Source organism: Eulemur rufifrons, chromosome 1 (genome assembly GCF_041146395.1).
Source record: "Eulemur rufifrons isolate Redbay chromosome 1, OSU_ERuf_1, whole genome shotgun sequence".
NCBI lineage: Eukaryota > Metazoa > Chordata > Mammalia > Primates > Lemuridae > Eulemur > Eulemur rufifrons.
Genome location: NC_090983.1, coordinates 85,972,921 through 85,992,883, shown reverse-complemented (window position 1 = coordinate 85,992,883; position 19,963 = coordinate 85,972,921). Strand labels below are relative to the sequence as shown.

Genomic DNA, 19,963 nt, shown 5'->3' with positions numbered 1-19,963 from the left:
TGTTGAACCACTCTTAGCTGATAAAAAGCATTTCCTGAAGTGCTTTGAAGAGATGTATAAGAATACTATTTGATTATTAAATATTGGAAATAACAAAACATCCATGCCCTATACTCCTTTTCAGTGGAAATAACTTGAAAATTACAGTAAGCGTTATCTAGGAAGAATGTGGAGAAAAAGGAAGGCAATTTTAGTACCTTCTTGTGCTTGATGTAGAACAGTGAGAAATAGGACACTTTTTCTTTTCATAATTTAATTTCTTGTATTTACTGATGGTGAAAGTAACGAGTGCTTCTTCATCAGGTAAGTTTAAAGAAGAAACTAAAACTAATTATAATCCCATTACTTAAAAAGTAGCCAATTAACATTTTGGTATATATCTTTTTGCTTTATTCATTTAATATATTATTTTACATCTTTTATGCCAGACATCATTAGATCTTTGTTGTCATTTTCTGATTGCTGCATAGTATTCCATTAAGTGGACACACCCTAATCTATTTAATTTAGAAAATAGGACATTTTAATGTAAGTTTCTGTACTCTATTTTGTTTTGATTTTGGTGTTTCCTTTTGTATTTTTTTGTCTAAGAACTTTGATTTTTTATGATATTATTTAAAAAAAACTTAACCATATGGCCTGTGTATTTGGATAACAGTTGTTTTAAAGGAGACTAAATGAATTGCTTGTCCTTCCATATAAAGTTTTCATTAGACTACATTTTGATAAGTTCCTGAATCTTGCAGATTATTCTAATTAGGATCTTTCGTTTATTATTTTGCATTTTAGTGATTTGGATCCTCTTCAAGCTCCCCATTGGTCTGTTAGGGTGAGAAAAGCTGATAATCCTCAGTGTTTGCTAGGTAAGATATGTTATGTTCCTCTCTGGAAACACCACTAATCTGCCTATCTTCCAAATCAGGTACACTGAATACATTTTTTACACTTTATTTCATCTATCAAAAAAATTTTTTTTTTTTTTTAATTTTTTTCACTTCCTCAGTTAACTTTGCCAACAGCAGTGAATCCTTTTTTGAATACCACTAACAGGATTTCTTTCTTGTCTTTCAGTTTTATATAACTAGCCTATACCTTACTATACTTTAGAATTATCCATTATATTCTCATTATCTCAGTTTTGTTCTTCTGATGTTTTTATGTTACTCCGTTTTCTTTCCCCTGTAGCATAGTCTGCATCTTTTATTCCTGTTAGTGGAGCCCTTTTTAGTTTTTGTTGTTCCTCCGGACCTGTGTTATCTAATGAGAAAGAGCACTGATTTTGACAGTGTGCATTAGAGTTCTTCTGTAGAGGCATATCACATCTGCAAACCTGTTTTCTGATATGGAAAAAGAGGTGTGAATAATCTTGTCCACCTCACAGGGTTATTTGAAAAATCAAGTGAAGTAACATAAATGGAAGTACTTTGAAAAAGATTAATTGCTATTTAGATAGATTATTGTACCTCATGTCTGGGATTCTTTCCTTTCCCTTTTTTATAGGTATATCTCTTTCATGAAGTCTTCTGAACCCATCTCCTTAATGTGCATTTTTATCTTTTCCTCCTTATATTTAGTACACATGAAAATATTTTCTCCATTTCTTACGTCCATCCATGCCACCTTCACTCCATATCACTTGATATATTACTATTCAACTGACGGAGTTATTAAATATTTATTATGACAATAATGATGCATTTCTCTAAAGCATTATTTTCTTGGGGTCTTTATCATTCATGATGTACTATTTGTTAAATGCTATTAATAATTAGCAATTGCTATTTGTGCTAACTATATAATAGTGAAGACAAAGATGTATAAAGGTAAAATTCTTGCCATTGGCAAATTTTTCTGGGGCTTTAGGGAAACAGTATAGGGTCAATATCAAGAATTTTAGAGTTGGATAGACATTGGTTCAAATCCTAGATCCATCAGTTTGGTCAAGTTTCTTAATCTCTTCAAGCCTCACACTCCTCAGTAAGACAGAGATAACAGTAGTACACATTTCCTAGGGTTATTGGGAGGATCAAATGAGGTTATGTACCTGTGTGTATGTGTATCACATTTAACACAATGCCTTTCTTATAGTAAATGAACAAATAAATGGTTTCTGTTGTTTAATCATTGAATTATTACATTTTAAAATGTACTTACTAAATGGTTTCCTCTTACTATGCCTCATCCACTGACTTCTATGATAATTCCAGAGGACCTTAGAATTGAAAGTATTCTCATTTTAAGTTACTGTTCCATGATCTCACCCTACTTCTTTGACTAGTTTATATGACTAGATTACATACAGACTTTTCTTACCGTTCTCAGAAAGTCCAAAAAATGTGCTAGGTTTATTCAGAACTAGTTGTTAAATTCTAAAACTTAGATGTACTTGATGAATTTTACTACTGATAGTTCTTGTTAAACATTAATTTCTTTGTGGAAACACACCTCACTGAAGTTCTTTAAAAGATATCAAACCCCTTTCCCTCTTAATGACAAAACATACCATTAATATGCAGCAGAAACTGAAACACCTTTATCCAACATAACCCTCTAGAAACATATCTTTAGAATTTATTGGGGTTTTTGTTTGTTTGTTTTTTCAGAGATAGAATCTCATTCTGTCACCAAGTCTAGAGTGCAGTGGCATGATCATAGCTCACTGCAACCTCAAACTCCTGGGCTCAGGGATGCTCTTGCCTTAGCCTTCTGAGTAGCTGGGACTATAGGTTTGTGCCGCCATGCCCCACTAATTTTTTATATATTTTTAAAGAGACAGGGTCTTGCTATGTTGCCCAGGCCAGTCTTGAACTCCTGGCCTCAAGTGATCCTCCCACCTTGCCTCCGAAGTGCTAGGATTTCTGGCATGAGCCACTATGCCTGGCCTTAGAATTTCTTTTTTATTATTTTTTAATGGACTTAGATTCTAGTAGGATAGCAGTTGGGGAAAGAAACAAACATACGGTAATATTCTTGTTACTCATGTGACAATGGATACCTTTTGTTTCAGTGAATTATATAGTAAGTGCTTAATATTAGGTACAGTTATTTTTTCTTTCATTCTAGAAGGAATTCCAAGGAAAAACTTTTAATATCCTGGGACATGGAGAGAAAGGAAGGAAGAACAAGGCTACCTGTGACATAGGGTTAATTTTCTCCTTTGATGGAAAAACTGAATGATTTTATTTTCTACCATACCTTAGTTAATAGTTTTTGTGAGAAGATATATTTTAATTTATAAGATTGATTTTTTTTCAGTTAAGTGTCAAAAATGAGTAACTTATTTTCTATATAGGTGATTTTGTCACTGAGTTTTTTAAAATCTGCCGTCGAAAGGAGTCAACTGATGAGATTCTTGGACGATCCACATTTGAGGAAGAAGGAAGAGGTAATCAACTTTTTTATTTAATGTTACTTTCAAATTTTACCATTTTTCTTTAGAAAGGCAACTTTTCATGTATTTTCCAGCAACTTTTCATGTGTTTTCTCATTTTGAATTAAGTTGGAGAAGCAAGTTTTGATGGATTAGATAGCTGCCATTCCTTTTTAGGCTATACCCAGAGCTTGTTAAGACATTAAGTGCATTTAATAAATTCTTTCCACCAAAAATGTAAGATATTTTGAGAAGTAGAGTTTTAGAGGTTTATTTTTGAAGTCTCCTGTGAAGAAATAATTTGTATGACACCTTTGTCACTCATGCTTGCATATAAAGCTGAATATGTGTATTAAAATCTAATAATTCTGAGACCATGTAACACTAGTGAAAAGAATGAGTAAAATATTCCATATAACCATCAACTTACTCATCACTTTAACCTACTAAGGTTGGTGATATAATTTGTATTCATTTCTTTTCCTTTTATAGAAATTGCTGATATAAGTCATGCTTTGTCGAAGTTGACAGAGCCAGCACCAGTTCCAATTCATAAATTATCAGTATCAAATATGGTACACACTGCAAAGAAGAAAATACGAAAACACAGAGGAGTAGAAGAGTCACCACTGAATAATGATGTCCTCAATACTATTCTCCTGGTAACTAAATGTTCTGTCTTTATAGGTCTGTATGCATACTCATTTATTCATTTTACATTCAGTCCCTTCTATGTATGTGGCAGGCACTTAATTGGGAATATAAAATGAGTAAAACAAAGTCTACACATTTAGAGAATCCCCACTAGTACAGTGGGAAGAAAGAAAGTAAACAATAGTTAAAATATCCTGTTGCACCTGAAAAGTCTGGCACAGCAGAGGGTGCACCTGTGTCTGTCTGGGCAGTGGGAATCAGGGAGGGCCTCCATAAAGAGGGACACTTGAGCTGAATCTTGAAGAAAAGGCTTTAGAAGCAGAGGAATAGCAGAGGCCTGAGAGCATGTTGCACAGTTGGTATTTTGTAGGGTGCTTACCAGGGAGTGACCAGGGTCAAGGCTGCAGAGGTAGCAGGTAACCTGCCATGTTGAAGTGCTGGATTTTATCTTGCAGTTTAATACCGTTTTACGCAGAAGATCAACATGATCAGAATTGTATTTTTGAAAGATCACTTTGACAATAGTCGAGAGAAAACTTACTATAAGGATGAGAGTAGAGGGCTAGAGTGGCTCCTAGGTGTAGTGTTTTGGAATGCTCTAGCCTGCGAGCTACCCATACCACAGTATAATCCCTGCATGACTTACTGTATGACTTTGAACTAGACACTTCAGTTTCTTCATCTATTAAATGAGGCTAACAAAACCTTGTGAGATTATCGTGAGGATTAAAGGACCTTCTATGACACTACCTGGTATATAACGAGCCTTTGATAAGCGATAGGTATTCTTACTGTAATTGTAGTTATTCTAATCATAGTCCTGGCAATATGTGCATAAGACAATCTGGGGAAGAACCTTCAAGAGTAGTGTAATGAAAAGAATACTGGACTTGGAAACTGGATGTTAATTTTATCCCTGCCATTTATCTGAACAAGACTTTTAGCTAAATTTTTAGCTTGTAGATGGTAAGATGTGGGCAGTGATATTTAACTCACACAGCATTATAAAAATAGGATAATGTTTATAAATGTGCCTAGTACTGGCATTTGGCACATAGTAGGTCCTTTAATTTTAAAGTGTTTTGTAAATGTTCTATAATATATGGCAAAGTATATATGGTAAGAGGAACTACGAGTCAGCAGTACCACAAAACAATTGGGATGTTCAGCAATAAAATGACTGAAAATAAATTTCTGTAGAGAAGGCTCCTTCTTAAGAATGTAACCTTAGAGATTATATTCAAATTATGTAGCTCAGTTGTCATATACTCTCAATTTTTTTGATTACCTGTACACACACACATACATACACACACACACACACACACACACACACACAGAAAGCATGTGGAAAAGATACATTGGTTACTACAGGTTTAGACTGCTTCCCACTTGCTGGGTATATCTCACAAAATAAGGTGTGGGTCTTGAATACCTTTGGTATTTCACATGAAAACCTGTGGATGATATCTCTTTAGATCCTCATGAGTATGTGGGTGTTTTTAAATTGTCTTGTATAGTTTTCTCTTTCTAATAGTATTTACACTTTTTAAAATATGTAACGGCCTTGAATGAGCATCAAATCACAGAGAAGAGATTTTACTTTTACACTGTTCAACACAGAGAATCAGGTGGTTATTTTTAAGAAAAATGCCTGATTTCTAAAATTGGCTAGTCATTGAAACCCTGTGTATTTTCAAAGAGAAACAGAAAAAAATTGAGATAGTGTAGAACCAACTGGCCAGTACAGTAGGAACATTCCCATTGTTTTAGAAGCAAAAATCGTTAAAAAGTTAAATAGTACTTATATGAGTTATAAAAGTCAACAATATAGGAGATGTGTTCTAAAATGCGATTATTTTCTGTCTTCCCTCTAAGTTCTTATTCCCTGATGCTGCTTCTGAGAGACCGTTAGATGGAACTACTACTTCTGCAGATAATAATCCTGCATCAGAGAGTGAGGACTATGTAAGTTGGAGTTCAATATTATAATATTTTAAATGTATTTGAATTTCTAGGGTTTTTTTTTAATATTTCTAGTTTAACAGCCTAAGTGTCCTTTTGTTTTAAAAATCACTTTTGGAATATTGAATGAAGATCATGGCCACCACTCAGATAATGACCTGGTACAGAATATTGGCATAGATACGTATTTTGGGTAGCAGGAATTTTTCCAGAAACAATGAAAAATAGCATAAATACACTGTATATAGCTATAGGATTTCCCTCATTTTAGAGTTTTTGTGAAATCATTAAATTTATGTTTTGCAACAGATTTTTCTATATTTCAAAACTAGATTGTGAGTGGAAAACTCTTTAATGAAGTAAAATGTGTAAAATTTTCATATTCTTCTTGTCTATGAGAAATTTTAATGAGAGGGTTAGAGATATATCAAACTATTTACAGTAGTTATTTTTGAGAAGTAGATTTCATGAAGTGAGGTAGAAAAGCACCAGCTTTTACATTTTCAGTTAATAGAGTTCTGATTTTATTTTATTTTTTTGTTTTGACAAGTATATACATCATTTTGTAGTTAAAAGATGTTTAAAACAACACACAAAATTTAGAATATATCTTAAGGATTCCACAGAAGAAATTAAAAGCTGTAACTTTAGCCTCATCAAAGTATAGCTTCATTTTTTTTTTTAATCTTAGTAGGAATCTTAAAAACATGGAGCTGCCTAAGAATAATTTATGCAGTGGTGTAGTAAACATTTGATAAAAGCTACTTTTGGTAGGATATGTTAATGTTTGTATTAAAATCTCTCCCTATACACTTTTTGATAATATTTGCAAAATATGTTGCTAACAAGTTTTGCTTTGTTTCTATTTTGTTAAATTTAGAATCTCTACAATCAATTCAAATCTGCGCCGTCTGACAGTTTAACATACAAATTGGCTTTGTGTCTTTGTATGATTAATTTCTACCATGGAGGATTGAAAGGAGTGGCACACCTCTGGCAGGAATTTGTTCTTGAAATGCGTTTCAGATGGGAAAACAACTTTCTGATTCCAGGGTAATAATTTCAATTTTTAGTTTTTTTAGATAGGATTTTTGTTTGTTAGCAGACATTTGACTTTTGACCCATTGATTATCCCCTTCCAGGAAATCTTCCTTAAGAAAGTCGTAAGAAACTTGGATATGGTTTATGTTCAGAGGTGTTCACTATGGCACATTTATAATAGGAAATAAAAGTGAAACCTAGATATCAAACAAAAAGAATAGTTAAATAATGTTATATCTCTACAATGGGAAATTATGGATCCATTACAAAATTTTTTCCCCAAGACTCTTTAATAACATAAACTGTTTATAATAAAGTAGAATATAATAATTTGTACTCAGAGTACTTTTAATTATGCTAATATAGATATATAGAAAAAAGATTGGAAAGAAATACAGCCAAGTGCTAACAGTTTTCCCAGGTGTGAAATTATATTTTTATTTTATTTTTATACTTTTATGTATTTTCTAAGTCTTCTGTAGTAAACATGTATTTTGTAAATGGAAGGAAAACATCTTTAAAGTTCATCATAAGTTCAGATATTAAACATTACCTATAATTTATATTGACATTTCACATAATCACATAGAAGATTTTAGCATATATGTTAATATTACATAGTTTAGCACACATCTCATGCTAAGACAGGAGAATCATGACTATGAGTAATATTAAGTGATGTCTCATCCAGAACCATTTACTTTTATGTCATTTGTCAGTCTTTGCTTAGCTGGATTTTCTCTTGGCTCTAATCAGTTTGTTCTAGAACTTATTACAGATCCAGAAGCATATTGAATATGACAAGAGTACCTTTGGCTGATTGCCGGGAACCTAGTGGTTTAGAGCTAGAATCAGTCTGGGGTACCATTGAAATAGAGGTGGAGATCTTGGTTTTTATAGTGAGAATCCACTATAATAATTTAGAACTAAATATATAGACTGATTTATTTTGTACGATGTAAAATACTGTATGCAAGCTACTTCCTGGGGTGGATTTAGAGACTTTTTCTCATTTTACATTTCTGTTAGCCTAAAAGCTATCACTAATTTACTATTATATTTTCTGTGTGTGTATGTGTTTTTAGGAGACAGGATCTTGCTCTGTTGACCAGGCTGGAGTGCTGTGGAACAATCATAGTTCACTGCAACTTCAAATGCCTGGGCACAGGTGATCCTCCTGCCTCAGCCTCCCAAGTAGCTGAGACTACAAGTGCACACCACCATGCCCAGCTAATTTTCCTATTTTTAGTAGAGCCCACCACATCTAGCAATTTTTTTTTTATTTTTTATTTTTGTAGAGATGAGGTCTTGCTATGTTACCCAGGCTGGTCTCAAACTCCTAGCCTCAAACGGTCCTCCCACCTCAGCCTACCAAAGTGCTGGGATTGCAGGCGTGAGCAACTGCTATTATGTTTTGAAGTATCTATTATATTTGCTGTTGGTAATTTGTGGGCTAGGTATATTAAAAATTTTTCTTTTAATCATATGTGCTGCCCCTCTGGAACTCAGTTACCTTACCTATATAGATCTTGGTTTGAGTTCTGAACGATATAACTAAAAATTATGATAGTATAGAAAAAATCATATCTGAAGCAATTTTACTAAAGCTAAGCTTTCTTTTCTCTTTATTTGATAGATTAGCAAGTGGACCCCCAGATCTAAGATGTTGTTTACTGCACCAGAAACTACAGGTAAAGAATTCCTGATGACATATACATACAGTCTTGATTTAATTAGAGCTGTTCTAAATCTAAGCATAATAATGGGTTATAGTCTAGTGTCATCATCCTGCTGTAGGTTACTTGTAGTCACTGTGAGTCACAACAAGGTCCTGAGAAGTAGAGAATGAAAATTAAATATTCAAACAGTGGATAGATTTTTATTTTTCTGTAACTAATTCAACTGTAAATGTTATTTCTGTTTTCTTAAGATGTTAAATTGTTGTATTGAAAGAAAGAAGGCACGTGATGAGGGGAAAAAGACAAGTACTTCAGATAATGTCACTAATACTTATTCAGGGGATGCTGGAAAAACTGGAGACCAGTTGGGGCCAGATAATCTGAAAGATACAGATAAGGAGAAAGGAGAGGTGGGAAAATCTTGGGATTCCTGGAGTGACAGCGAAGAAGAATTTTTTGAATGCCTAAGTGATACTGAAGAACTTAAAGGAAATGGACAAGAGAGTGGCAAGAAAGGAGGACCTAAGGAGATGGCAAATTTAAAGCCAGAAGGACGCCTCTATCAGCATGGGAATCTTATGCTGCTACACAATGGAGAACCTCTCTACATTCCAATAACCCAGGTAGGATGCTCAGGCTCTTTCAATTTTAATTTATTTTGTTGTTTATGTAACTTTATCCTAGTAAGAGATAGGTGGTTTAGGTAGGGGAAATTGTTTAAAAAGTTTATGTTTAGAGGCACTTAAAGATTTGAAATCTATGTAAACTTTTGGGGCCTTTAGGTTTACCATTTCTGAAATTGAGAAGTATTTTGAAGTTTAAGTAGATAGTAGCTCATCACGTATAAGGTGATCTATTATTTCTTAAACTGAATGGCATATACTCAAATGTTTAACAAACAAAATCCAAAAATAACAGAGGGGAGAGAACAAAAGTAAAAATCCTCCAACAGGCCAGGTGCAGTGGCTCACGCCTATGATCCTAGTACCTTGTGATGCCAAGGTAGGAGATTGCATGAGGCCAGGAATTGGAGACCAGGCTGGGCAACATAGCAAGACCCCTTTTAAAAAATAAAAATAAAATAATTAACCAGGTGTGGTAGCATGCTTCTGCCATCCCAGCTACTTGGGAGGCTGAGGTAGGAAGATCGTTTGAGCCCAGGAGTTTGAGATTGTAGTGAGCTACGATGGGGCCACTGCATGTCAGCCTGTGTGACAGAGAGAGACCCTGTCTCCAAAAAAAAATTTTTTTCAATTATGTGATTAGTTTTTATCTGTTCACAAATGCAGTTTGAAGCCATGTTACATCATTAGGATATAGAACAGCAACAACCCAACAACAGCAACAATAGTTTTTGATGGTTTGTTTTTGCTTAAGTAATAATGAGAATATATACATTCTATTGTGAAAAATTCTAATCTGGACAAAGTGAAAGCTACCACCCACTAATTTAACTCTCATCACTTGAAATAACCACTATTACTGGTTTGGGTCACATTTCTTATAATTGTTTCTATGCATCGAAATACATATATGTATGTACATATTTATATGTAGTTTTATGGATTTGTTTTTACATGTGTGCATTAGTGTGCAACTTTTTATTTAAGCTAATATGTCTTGAAGATCTTTTCATATCATTACTAAAAATTCATTTCTTTTTAATTGCTGCATAATATTCCATGGCATGAAAGAGCTAAAGTTTATTTAACCATTCCCTTTTGATCACAGTGTATGTTATTTGCAAGTTTTTGCTGTTACAAGCAGTGCTGCAGTACAAATTCTTATAGGTTTTTTGTAGATTTTGTGTTCACATATGAGTGTTTCTTTAAGGGCAATAACAAGTGGAATTGCTAGGTAAATGGATGTACAAGTTACCAAATTCCTCTTCAAAATGGCTGCATCTATTTTACACTCCCATCAATGGTGAATGTTAGAGTAAAGGAGTACTCATTCTCTCTCCAACTTTTCTTCCTCACTTTCACAAATATATGCCAATCACTGTTCTCAACCTTGGGAATTTAGTAGCAAACTAGACAATAAGATTCTTGCACTCATGGTACTTACTTTCTATTCAATTCTAATAAATAATTGATATAACCAATCATGCAAATTTTTGCCAATATTATAGTCAAAAGTAGTATCTCGATGTTTTAAATTGTATTTCCATGACTTTTGATGAACATACACATCTTTTAGTATGCTTATTGGTCATCGTTTCCTGTGAATTACCTGTGATACTTCTTTTAGGTTGCTCTCCTGTTCTTATGAATTCTTCATATTTTAGATAAGAATCCTCAGTTACACATATTGTATGTATTTTCTGCTAGTCATTCTTAAAACATGTTTATATATTTATTTATTGAGTTAAAACTTAACACAGTAAAGCACATAAATCTTACAGCTTGGTGTACAGCTTGGTCAATTTGTCATATTTATACACACATGTAACTACCTGCTGGATCAAGATATAGAAAATTCCCATCATCCTAGAATAGTGCTGATTAATAGAACTTTCTGCGAAGATGGAAATGTTTTACATTCTCTATCCTTGCCATCCAGTACTAGAGCCATTATGTACATGTAGCTATTGAGTGCTTGAAATATGGCTAATGTAACCGAGGAATTGAATTTTTTTTTTTTTTTTTTTTTTTTTTTTTTTTTGTTGAGACAGAGTCTCACTTTGTTGCCCAGGCTAGAGTGAGTGCCGTGGCGTCAGCTTAGCTCACAGCAACCTCAAACTCCTGGGCTCAAGCGATCCTACTGCCTCAGCCTCCCGAGTAGCTGGGACTACAGGCATGCGCCACTATGCCCGGCTAATTTTTTCTATATAGATTTTTTTAGGTGTCCATATAATGTCTTTCTATTTTTAGTAGAGACGGGGTCTCGCTCAGGCTGGTCTCGAACTCCTGACCTTGAGCAATCCACCCGCCTCGGCCTCCCAGAGTGCTAGGATTACAGGCGTGAGCCACCGCGCCCGGCCTGAATTTTTAAATTTTATTTAATTTATTTAAATCCAAATAGCCAGATGTATTGGATAGTATAGCCCAGTACTCCCTCCAAGTAACCTTTCTCTTTTATTACCATAGGTTAGTTTTGTCAGTTTTTGAATCTCATAAACGAGATCATACTTTGTTCTTTTATATATAAATCATACATTGTGTACTCTTTCAGACATTGTGTAATCATACGTTGTGTACTGTTGACCTGTTTTTCAGTCAGCTACTATCTGAGATTTTATCCATGCTATTTGCATGTATTAGTATTTGTGCTTTTTATTATTTTGTGGTATTCTATTGTATGAATTTGTCACAGTGTGTTTATTCATTCACCTGTTGATGGACATGTGGGTTGTTTTCATGTTGGGCTACTATGAATAAAGCTGCTGGGAACATTCTTTTGTCTTTGGTAGACACAGGCACTCAATTTCTTTTGGATATATTCCTAACAGTTGTTGGGCTATATGGCAGAAATATGTTTTAGCTTTAGTAGATGTATCTAAATAGTCTCTCAAAGTGATAGAAGTAATTGACCTTCCCACCAACAATGTATAGTAGTGTAGTTATTCTATATAATCCCTCCCCCACTTGATGTGCTGAGTGTCTCCAAGACCACTGCCAGGCTTAATGGTTTGCTAGGTGGACTCACAGGAGTTAGCATGTTATCATGTTCATGACTATAATTTATTACAGGAAAATCAGCAAAGGGAAAAAGCGCATGGGACATAGTTTGGAGAAAATGAAACCCAAGCCTCTAAGCATCTTCTCTCACTGTGGTCACACAGGGCACACTTAATTCCTCCAGCAACAAATTGTGACCACATATGTGAATTGTTGTCTACCAGGGAAGCTTGTTTACAAGCACAGCACCCTAGGTTTTTATTGGTGGGATTATCATACATAAAAAAGTTACTCCTTGCCTAATTCCAAAATTCCAGACTCCCAGAAAGAAAGCAGGTGTTCAGCATAAACCATATTGTTTGCAAAAACTGTTTAAGCACAGTGAGCCGATTTTTTTTTTATCCGTTCTGGAAATAGTGGAGATCCTCCCCAAATCCCAGTTACCAAATGCTAGCTAAGGGCTAACTTCGCAGATAGGCCTTCTTTAGGAAAGCAGTCTTCAGGCTTGCTATGTTAACTCTTTTCTCAACACTTGCTATCTTTTAATAGTCATTTTAATTTTTGCCTTTCTGAAGGATAGTCTCATGTTTTTACATTTCCCTGGTAGATGTTAATACTGAACAGATTTTCATGTATGTATTGCCCATTATCTTCTTGGTGAAGTACCTGTTTTCAAGGCCTTTGCCTATTTAAAAAAAAAAAAAAATAGTTGTCCTTTTTTTCTTATTGATTTATGGAAATTCTTTATGTATTTTGGGTATGAGTCGTTAGATATTTGTATTACAAATATTTTTTTCCTAGTCTGTGGCATATCTATTCACTTTCTTCATGGTGTCTTTTATTGAAAAGGTGTTCTTAATTTTAATTCAGTCTGATCTACCCATGTTTTTCTTTTGTGGGTAGTGCTTTTTGTGTTCCATTTAAGAAATCTTTACCAAGGTACTGAAGATAATTCTCTTCTGTTTTTTTCTGAAAGTTTTATTGTTTTACTAATCACATTTATGTTTGTGACCCATCTCAAGTTAATGCTGTGTTTGGTCAGAGGAAGAGCTTAAGATTTTCTTTTTTTCTATGTGGAAATGAAATTGTTCTAACACCATTATTAAAAAGATCTGCCTTTTTCCACTGAGTGACAGTGATGTCTTCATTGTAAATCAAGCAATTGTATGTGTGTTGGTCTATTTCTGAACTATTTATTCTATTCCATTGGTCTCTGTCTATCCTTATGCCAGTAATATACTGTCATCATTCATGTAGCTTTATGGTAAGTCTATGTGGTAGTGTAAATCGTCTAACTTTGTTCTCCTTCAAGATTATCTTGGTTATTCTAGGCCCTTTGCATTTTTATATCAATTTGAGAATCAGCTTGTCAATTTTCATATATAAACACATATTTAAAATCTTACTGGGATTTTAATTCATATTGCATTGAATTTTGTAGATCAATTTTTGGAGAATTGACATCTTAATAATATTGAATCTATGAGATATCTTCTATTTTACTTAAAATTTCTTTTATCTTGCCAGTGTTCTAGTTTTCAGTGTAGAGGTCCTGCATGTCTTTCATTAGATGCATTTCAAGGTATTTGTAATTCCTTAAATGTAGTATTTTTGAATTTCATTTTGTTTCCCTTAATATATAGAAACAGTTGATTTTTGTATATTCATATATAGAAACAGTTGATTTTTTTTTTTTATATTGACCTTAGGTCTACCGATCTTGCTACATTCACTTGTATTAGTAGTTTGTAGATTACTTGGGGTTTTCTATGTGTTACATGATTATAATCATGTCATCTGTTAATAAAGGTAGTTTGAATTCTGATTTTCCAATCTTTGCACTTTTTAATTATTTTTCTTATCTTACTGCACTGGCTAGGACTTCCAGTACAGTGTTGAATAGTGGACATTTCTGTCTTGGGTCCAACCTCAGAAAGACAGTATATGATAATTATTGAGGGCATCTGATATAGATAATCATTTATCATATTAAGAAAGGTCTATTCTTTGCTGAGAGATTTTATCATGAACAGGTATGGATTGCATTTTATCAAATGGTTTTCCTGTATATTGAAGTAATGATATTTTATTCTCTTTTATTCTGTTAGTGTGGTAAATTGCATTGATTCATTTGTGAGTATTAAAACATCCTTACATTCCTGGTATAAATTCCACTTGGGCATTCTCCTTTTTTATATATCTGGATTTGATTTGATTTTTTTTTTTAGGATTTTTATATCCATATATCAGAGATACTGGCCTTTGTTATATTCTTAACCTGGGAAGGATCTCCTCTTTTTTAATTCTTTGGGAAATTTGTATAAACTAAGTTTTATTGCTTCTTTAAATGTTGAACATAATTCACCAGTGAAGCTACTCACAGTCTGAAGTTTTGTTTATAAGAATATTTTCAGTTATAGGCTTAATTTTACATTAGATTTCTGTCTCTTAAAAAAAAAGATACAGAACTATTGTGATTTTTTTTCTTAAGTCAGTTTTGGCACATAATGGTTTTCAAGGGATTTTTCATTTTTCTAAATTTTATGTTTGCATGAATTATTTCAGAGTAGTTTTATCAATGTTATGCATCTTTTCAATTTTATGAAACTTTTTAGTTTTGTTGATTTTTCTCTTGATTTTGTTTTCTATTTCATTGATTTATTTCTTCTACTTTCCTTGGAACTAATTTGCTATTTTTCTGCCTTCTTGCATTAGAAGCTTAGATAATTGATATTTGACCGTTCTTCTTTTCTCATGTGTTACATTTATCCATTAACTGAGCTCTCTTCATCCCCCTACCACACCCACACCCTCTTCCCAGCCTCTGGTAACTATCATTCTAGTTCTTATATTTAATCCTTTATTTTAAGCCCACCAAACCTGTAAGGAGTCATATAGCGTGTAATGATTAGGAACACAGTAGAGTTAGATTGCCTGAGTTTAAATTCCATTTCTACCACTTAATAGCTGTGTGACTTAGGGTAGTTATTTAATCTTTCTTTGCTTTAGTTTTTTTCAACTATAATACGGGTTCATAGTAACACCTACACCATTAGATAATTGTGGATTTTAAATGAAATAATATGTGATAGTGAATAAAAGTATCTAGTCAAAAATAAGCACTTAATTTTTAGCCATTATTCTTCTGAGAACTTTCTTACGTAAGTGGCTAGTATTGCTGCTCAGGATGCAAAGATTACTCAGTTTTTGTAACTAGTCATATTCTGAAATGGGTTGATAAATTGTAATATTTATACAATGGGATATGTGCTTTCCATTAATCTTTCAACTTGGATTTTTTATGTTTATATGATAATGTGCTTTAATAGTCATCAATTTCAATAAATTACTAGTTACAGTGAGATTGGTGATAATCTAAAACATGGATTCTGTTAACTTTATTATCCATGTTCATATTGTTTCTTTGCTAGATATAATTTACCAGATTAGTTTTTTTGTTTGACAGCCATTATGATGTTTTATTATATCTTTTGGAAAATAAATTAGATTTTTTCTTTGTTAAATTTTAGTATTAATAATAGAATCTTCTAATGTGAGAAACCAAATCTGTATTTTTTCTAATCTTGTCACGGAGAATGCCGTTGATATGGAGGTCTTGTTATAGGCCTGGGTTTTGGGACCTAGCAGAACTGGCACCACCATTTATTAACAGTATTGTTAGTACAAGCTATGTTTCTTTTCTGTGCCTTTTCTCATTTTAAAAAACAATAACAAATTAGTTTGTATTTCGTAGAATTTTATGTAAATAGAATAACACATGTATTTTGTGTGTGTGTGAATTCTCTCAGCATAATTCTTTTGAGATTCACACATGTTATTGTATGTATCAATAGTTCATACATTTTTGTTGCTTAGTAGTTTTCCATTGCATGGATATACCACAGTTTGTTTATCCATTTGCTGTTGATAGACATTCTAAAATTGGGCATAAGGGAATTCCAGAGGGAGATATTTATATTCATTATCTTCATTGTGGTGACTGTTTCATGGGTATATACATATGTTAAACTTATCAAATGTACCCTTTAAATTATTGTATGTTGATTATACTTCAAAAAAGCTGTTTAAAAAATTAAGTTGTCACATGATCGATCCTTAACAAAGAGAAAAAATGAAAGTATTTCTATTTGTATCTTATTCTGACATGTCTGCAGTTTTAAAACCCTACCTATGTGTTTAATATAAATATTGAATACGTAAAAAGTAATAATAGCTTGTATTACTCTGGCTTGTTCAAGATTAAATCACATATTATATTTGAAAGCACTTGGCATGTGTGTGTTCAGGAAAGGTTAATTTTTTTCTGTGTCCTTTCTCCTTCTAAGTTTTTTTTAAGAGACAGGATCTCACTCTTGTCACCCAGGCTGGAGTGCAGTGGCATGATCATTGCTGACTGTAACCTTGAACTCCAGGACTCAAGTGAGCCTCCTGCCCCAGCCTCCCTGGTAGCTGGAACTACAGACATGTGCCACTAAGCCTGGCTAATTTTTAGAATCTTTTATAGAGGTGGGTTCTCTCATACTGAGGTATGTTGCCCAGGCTGGTCTCGAACTCCTGGCCTCAAGCGATCCTCCCACCTTGGCTTCTCAAAGCACTGGGATTATAGGCGTGAGCCACTATGCCCAGCCTCCCTCCAAGTTTTAATTAATAGTAGTCCCTGGTTTTAATGAGCTAATTGCATTATTTGTTGCCTTGGCTTAATTGGGTTAATAAACAGTCTGAGAAAGTTGTTCTGGAAACTCAGACTTTTTCTTGAAATGAAAAAATTATGCTTTTTATTGTAGTGCTTTTTTTTTTTTTTTCCCCCAAAAGGCTATGCTTATTTATTTCAGATGCTTGAATTTTCACATTTGTAGTCTGAATCTGGATGTAAAGTTCTTCTTTCAACACGCAGCTTATGTATTTAGAAATTAATTTTATATTTTACTTTTAGGTAGATCTAGGCAAATTTTTAGTCCATTTTATTTTCTTTAAAGTTAATTTTATTTGAATTATAACCATTATAAATTTACTTATATGAAATGGTTGGAATTCAGAATGATCTCATTTGAAACCAATATAATTTCAAGCTTTAGAAATTAGCTTAAGTGTGTCAGTTGCCCACTTCACCCAAAAAAAATAAGATTTTATGTAGGTCCTTGCTTCATAAAAATTCAAATATACTCCTCTGTACCATTCATGTAGACTTAGGCCAACCTAAAGTTTATGACTAGAAAAAGTTTAAAGCCTTTAACCAAATATTCTAGATTCAAGGATAGAAGGAAAAAATGTGGAGAATCTGTTAGAACAGGAATCCATAGCCAAAGGATTGGAACCAAGATAGTAGTTCTTAAAGTCAGCATTAGACAGTGTCCTGGATTCTGTGTTCAGTTCGCTGCCTGTAGTTTTGCCTCTTGGTGATCTTGGGCAAGGCACTTTATCTTGCTGCCTCAGTTTTGTTGTGTAAAATGCCCTGTTTCCCTTTTAGTGATCACATGAGATGCTGTATAGGAAGCAGCTTTGGGCACATTCAGAAGTAGTATATATGAAAATCATATATGCTATGCTTGCCTCTTATTCTCCTTATGTTCTTCTTTATCATGTGCTTTCAGATGGCTGAGATTTTTAGGTGGGAGGGGTAGTTAGTGTCCTCTCAACATCTTCCTTTCCTGCTGTCCTCTGATTTTAGGGCTAGAAGCCAATGAAAAGTAGCTCCTTGTTCATAGCAAGAATGAAGCAGTGAATGTACTGCTTCATCGGAGATTCATGTAATTTGTCAACTTGACTGAGATATTTTGATAAGCATACTTTCCTGTAGTCAAAGAGAAAGTAGAAGGTGAAGCTCATAATATAATCTAAGTATTTTGTCTTTAATTGCTAGTATGTATTGAGCATATGTCAGAATTTATTCTTTAGAATAGTGAGTCACAGAAAGGTTGTGTGATTGTCCAAGGTCACAAAGCTGGGATGCAAACACAGGCACATTGTTTCTGGAGTCTAAGCTCTTGACCTGTATTGCCGTACTGGTCAACCCTAAGTATCAGTGTGAGACTCTTGCTTGGTACTTTCTGGGTAGGGAAAAGTGGTATAAGTTCATTGTAGAGAAAAGAAAACAAAAACTCTTAATTCCAGGGATAATCATTATTCAAGCAGTCCCCTCCCATTTTTTTATATCAAACCATTTCTGTTACTTATAACAAAAAACCTTGATGCAGCTAGTGATGACATGTATAAAAATATCCTTAGGACTTCATTCATTTATTATTCATAGGCAAGAAAATGTTGTTCAGTGGACCCAAATTCCTCTATCTTTTAGCGTCAATCCTTGTCAAGGAAATGTGGTAATCTTATCTGTGAGGGGGAAGAAGCCTGAAAGCCATATTTATTCTTCTTAATTTGTTACTTTTTTAACATACATTCCAAAAAACTTGTGCATTTCTCTCAATTTTTAAAAAAATACATATCTTGTGACTGCTACAGCTGAAATAATTGTTGTCTTTATTCTATTTTTATAGTTCTGCTTTGTCTAAAAAGGGATATTCGTGAGCTTTGTCCTTTTGCACTTCACAGGAACCAGCACCTATGACAGAAGATCTGCTAGAAGAGCAGTCTGAGGTTTTAGCTAAATTAGGTACATCGGCAGAAGGGGCTCACCTTCGAGCACGCATGCAGAGTGCCTGTCTGCTCTCAGATATGGAGTCTTTTAAGGTGGGTCACACTTTCAGAGCTCTGGGGTCTATTTTGAGCTATTCTGGGATGAAACTGTGAAAGTCACTCTATAAAGTGGTATGAAGGCCTGAATGTCTTTTTTTGTTAAGTGTTTGGATTTCATTATTAGTTATAACACCCTGCCACCATCCCCCAAAGGACATAGTCAAACTATGTCAAACTTAAGTTTAAAAAAGGAAAAAAACCAATCTGTTATTAATAGTTGAAAATTGAGAATTGAATCATTTTTATATGTGCATTGGAATGCTTCCTTTGTGTGTGTTAAGCCAGTTTAATGCAAGGCTTTTAGGAAACCCTTAGACTTTAACGTGGGTTGCTTCACTCAGCAAACCTTTGAGTGCCTACTATGTGCCTTGCACTATGATTAAATGAGTTAAGAAATACAGTCTTTACCCTCATTTACAGTCTATTGAGGTTGTGGGAGAATATATGTAAATAACTGTTATGTGATGAAGGCAGGATCAAAAAGGTGACTGACTCTGCTGAGTGGGTCATGGAAGATTTCTCAGAAGAGTCACCATTTAGGATGAGAAGGCATTTACTACCCGAAAAACAGCATTTTAGGCTTAGGTATAGGCCTGTATCTAGCACATATGAGATTCAGGAAATAGCGACATTTGGCTTATTAGCTTAAAAACCCAAGAATGAAGAAAAGACTTTTATTTTGAATTATTTATTCTTGAAAGCAAAGGCAAGTCCGTGTATATTTAAAACACAAAACAAAACCCAGAGTGGGTAGCCCAGTGGGCCACAGGGCCTCCTTTCCTAGACTCTGAACTGTCTCCCACGCCCAGACTTTCCTCCTTAACCTGTGGTGGCCTCCGTCTTCCCAGTCCATAGCCCTCCCTCAGTCCTGCTTCTGTGCTATGTAGGCCAGCTTGAGTTTGATTTTTCTCTGAAATACT

At 33.9% G+C, this 19,963-nt stretch overlaps 1 protein-coding gene across 3 annotated transcripts in view; it reads left to right on the top strand.

The window, feature by feature from the left end:
* Positions 1 to 19,963, top strand: part of RAB3GAP1 (RAB3 GTPase activating protein catalytic subunit 1) — a 98,123-nt gene that overhangs the window by 57,928 nt on the left and 20,232 nt on the right. For all 3 annotated transcript variants that reach the window (XM_069473240.1, XM_069473235.1, XM_069473249.1), the window contains exons 11-18: positions 790 to 863; positions 3,293 to 3,385; positions 3,863 to 4,032; positions 5,903 to 5,992; positions 6,870 to 7,042; positions 8,667 to 8,721; positions 8,961 to 9,332; positions 18,900 to 19,037. In XM_069473240.1, the coding sequence (XP_069329341.1) occupies positions 790 to 863; positions 3,293 to 3,385; positions 3,863 to 4,032; positions 5,903 to 5,992; positions 6,870 to 7,042; positions 8,667 to 8,721; positions 8,961 to 9,332; positions 18,900 to 19,037 (1,165 nt within the window). The remainder of the gene's footprint in view (positions 1 to 789; positions 864 to 3,292; positions 3,386 to 3,862; positions 4,033 to 5,902; positions 5,993 to 6,869; positions 7,043 to 8,666; positions 8,722 to 8,960; positions 9,333 to 18,899; positions 19,038 to 19,963) is intronic.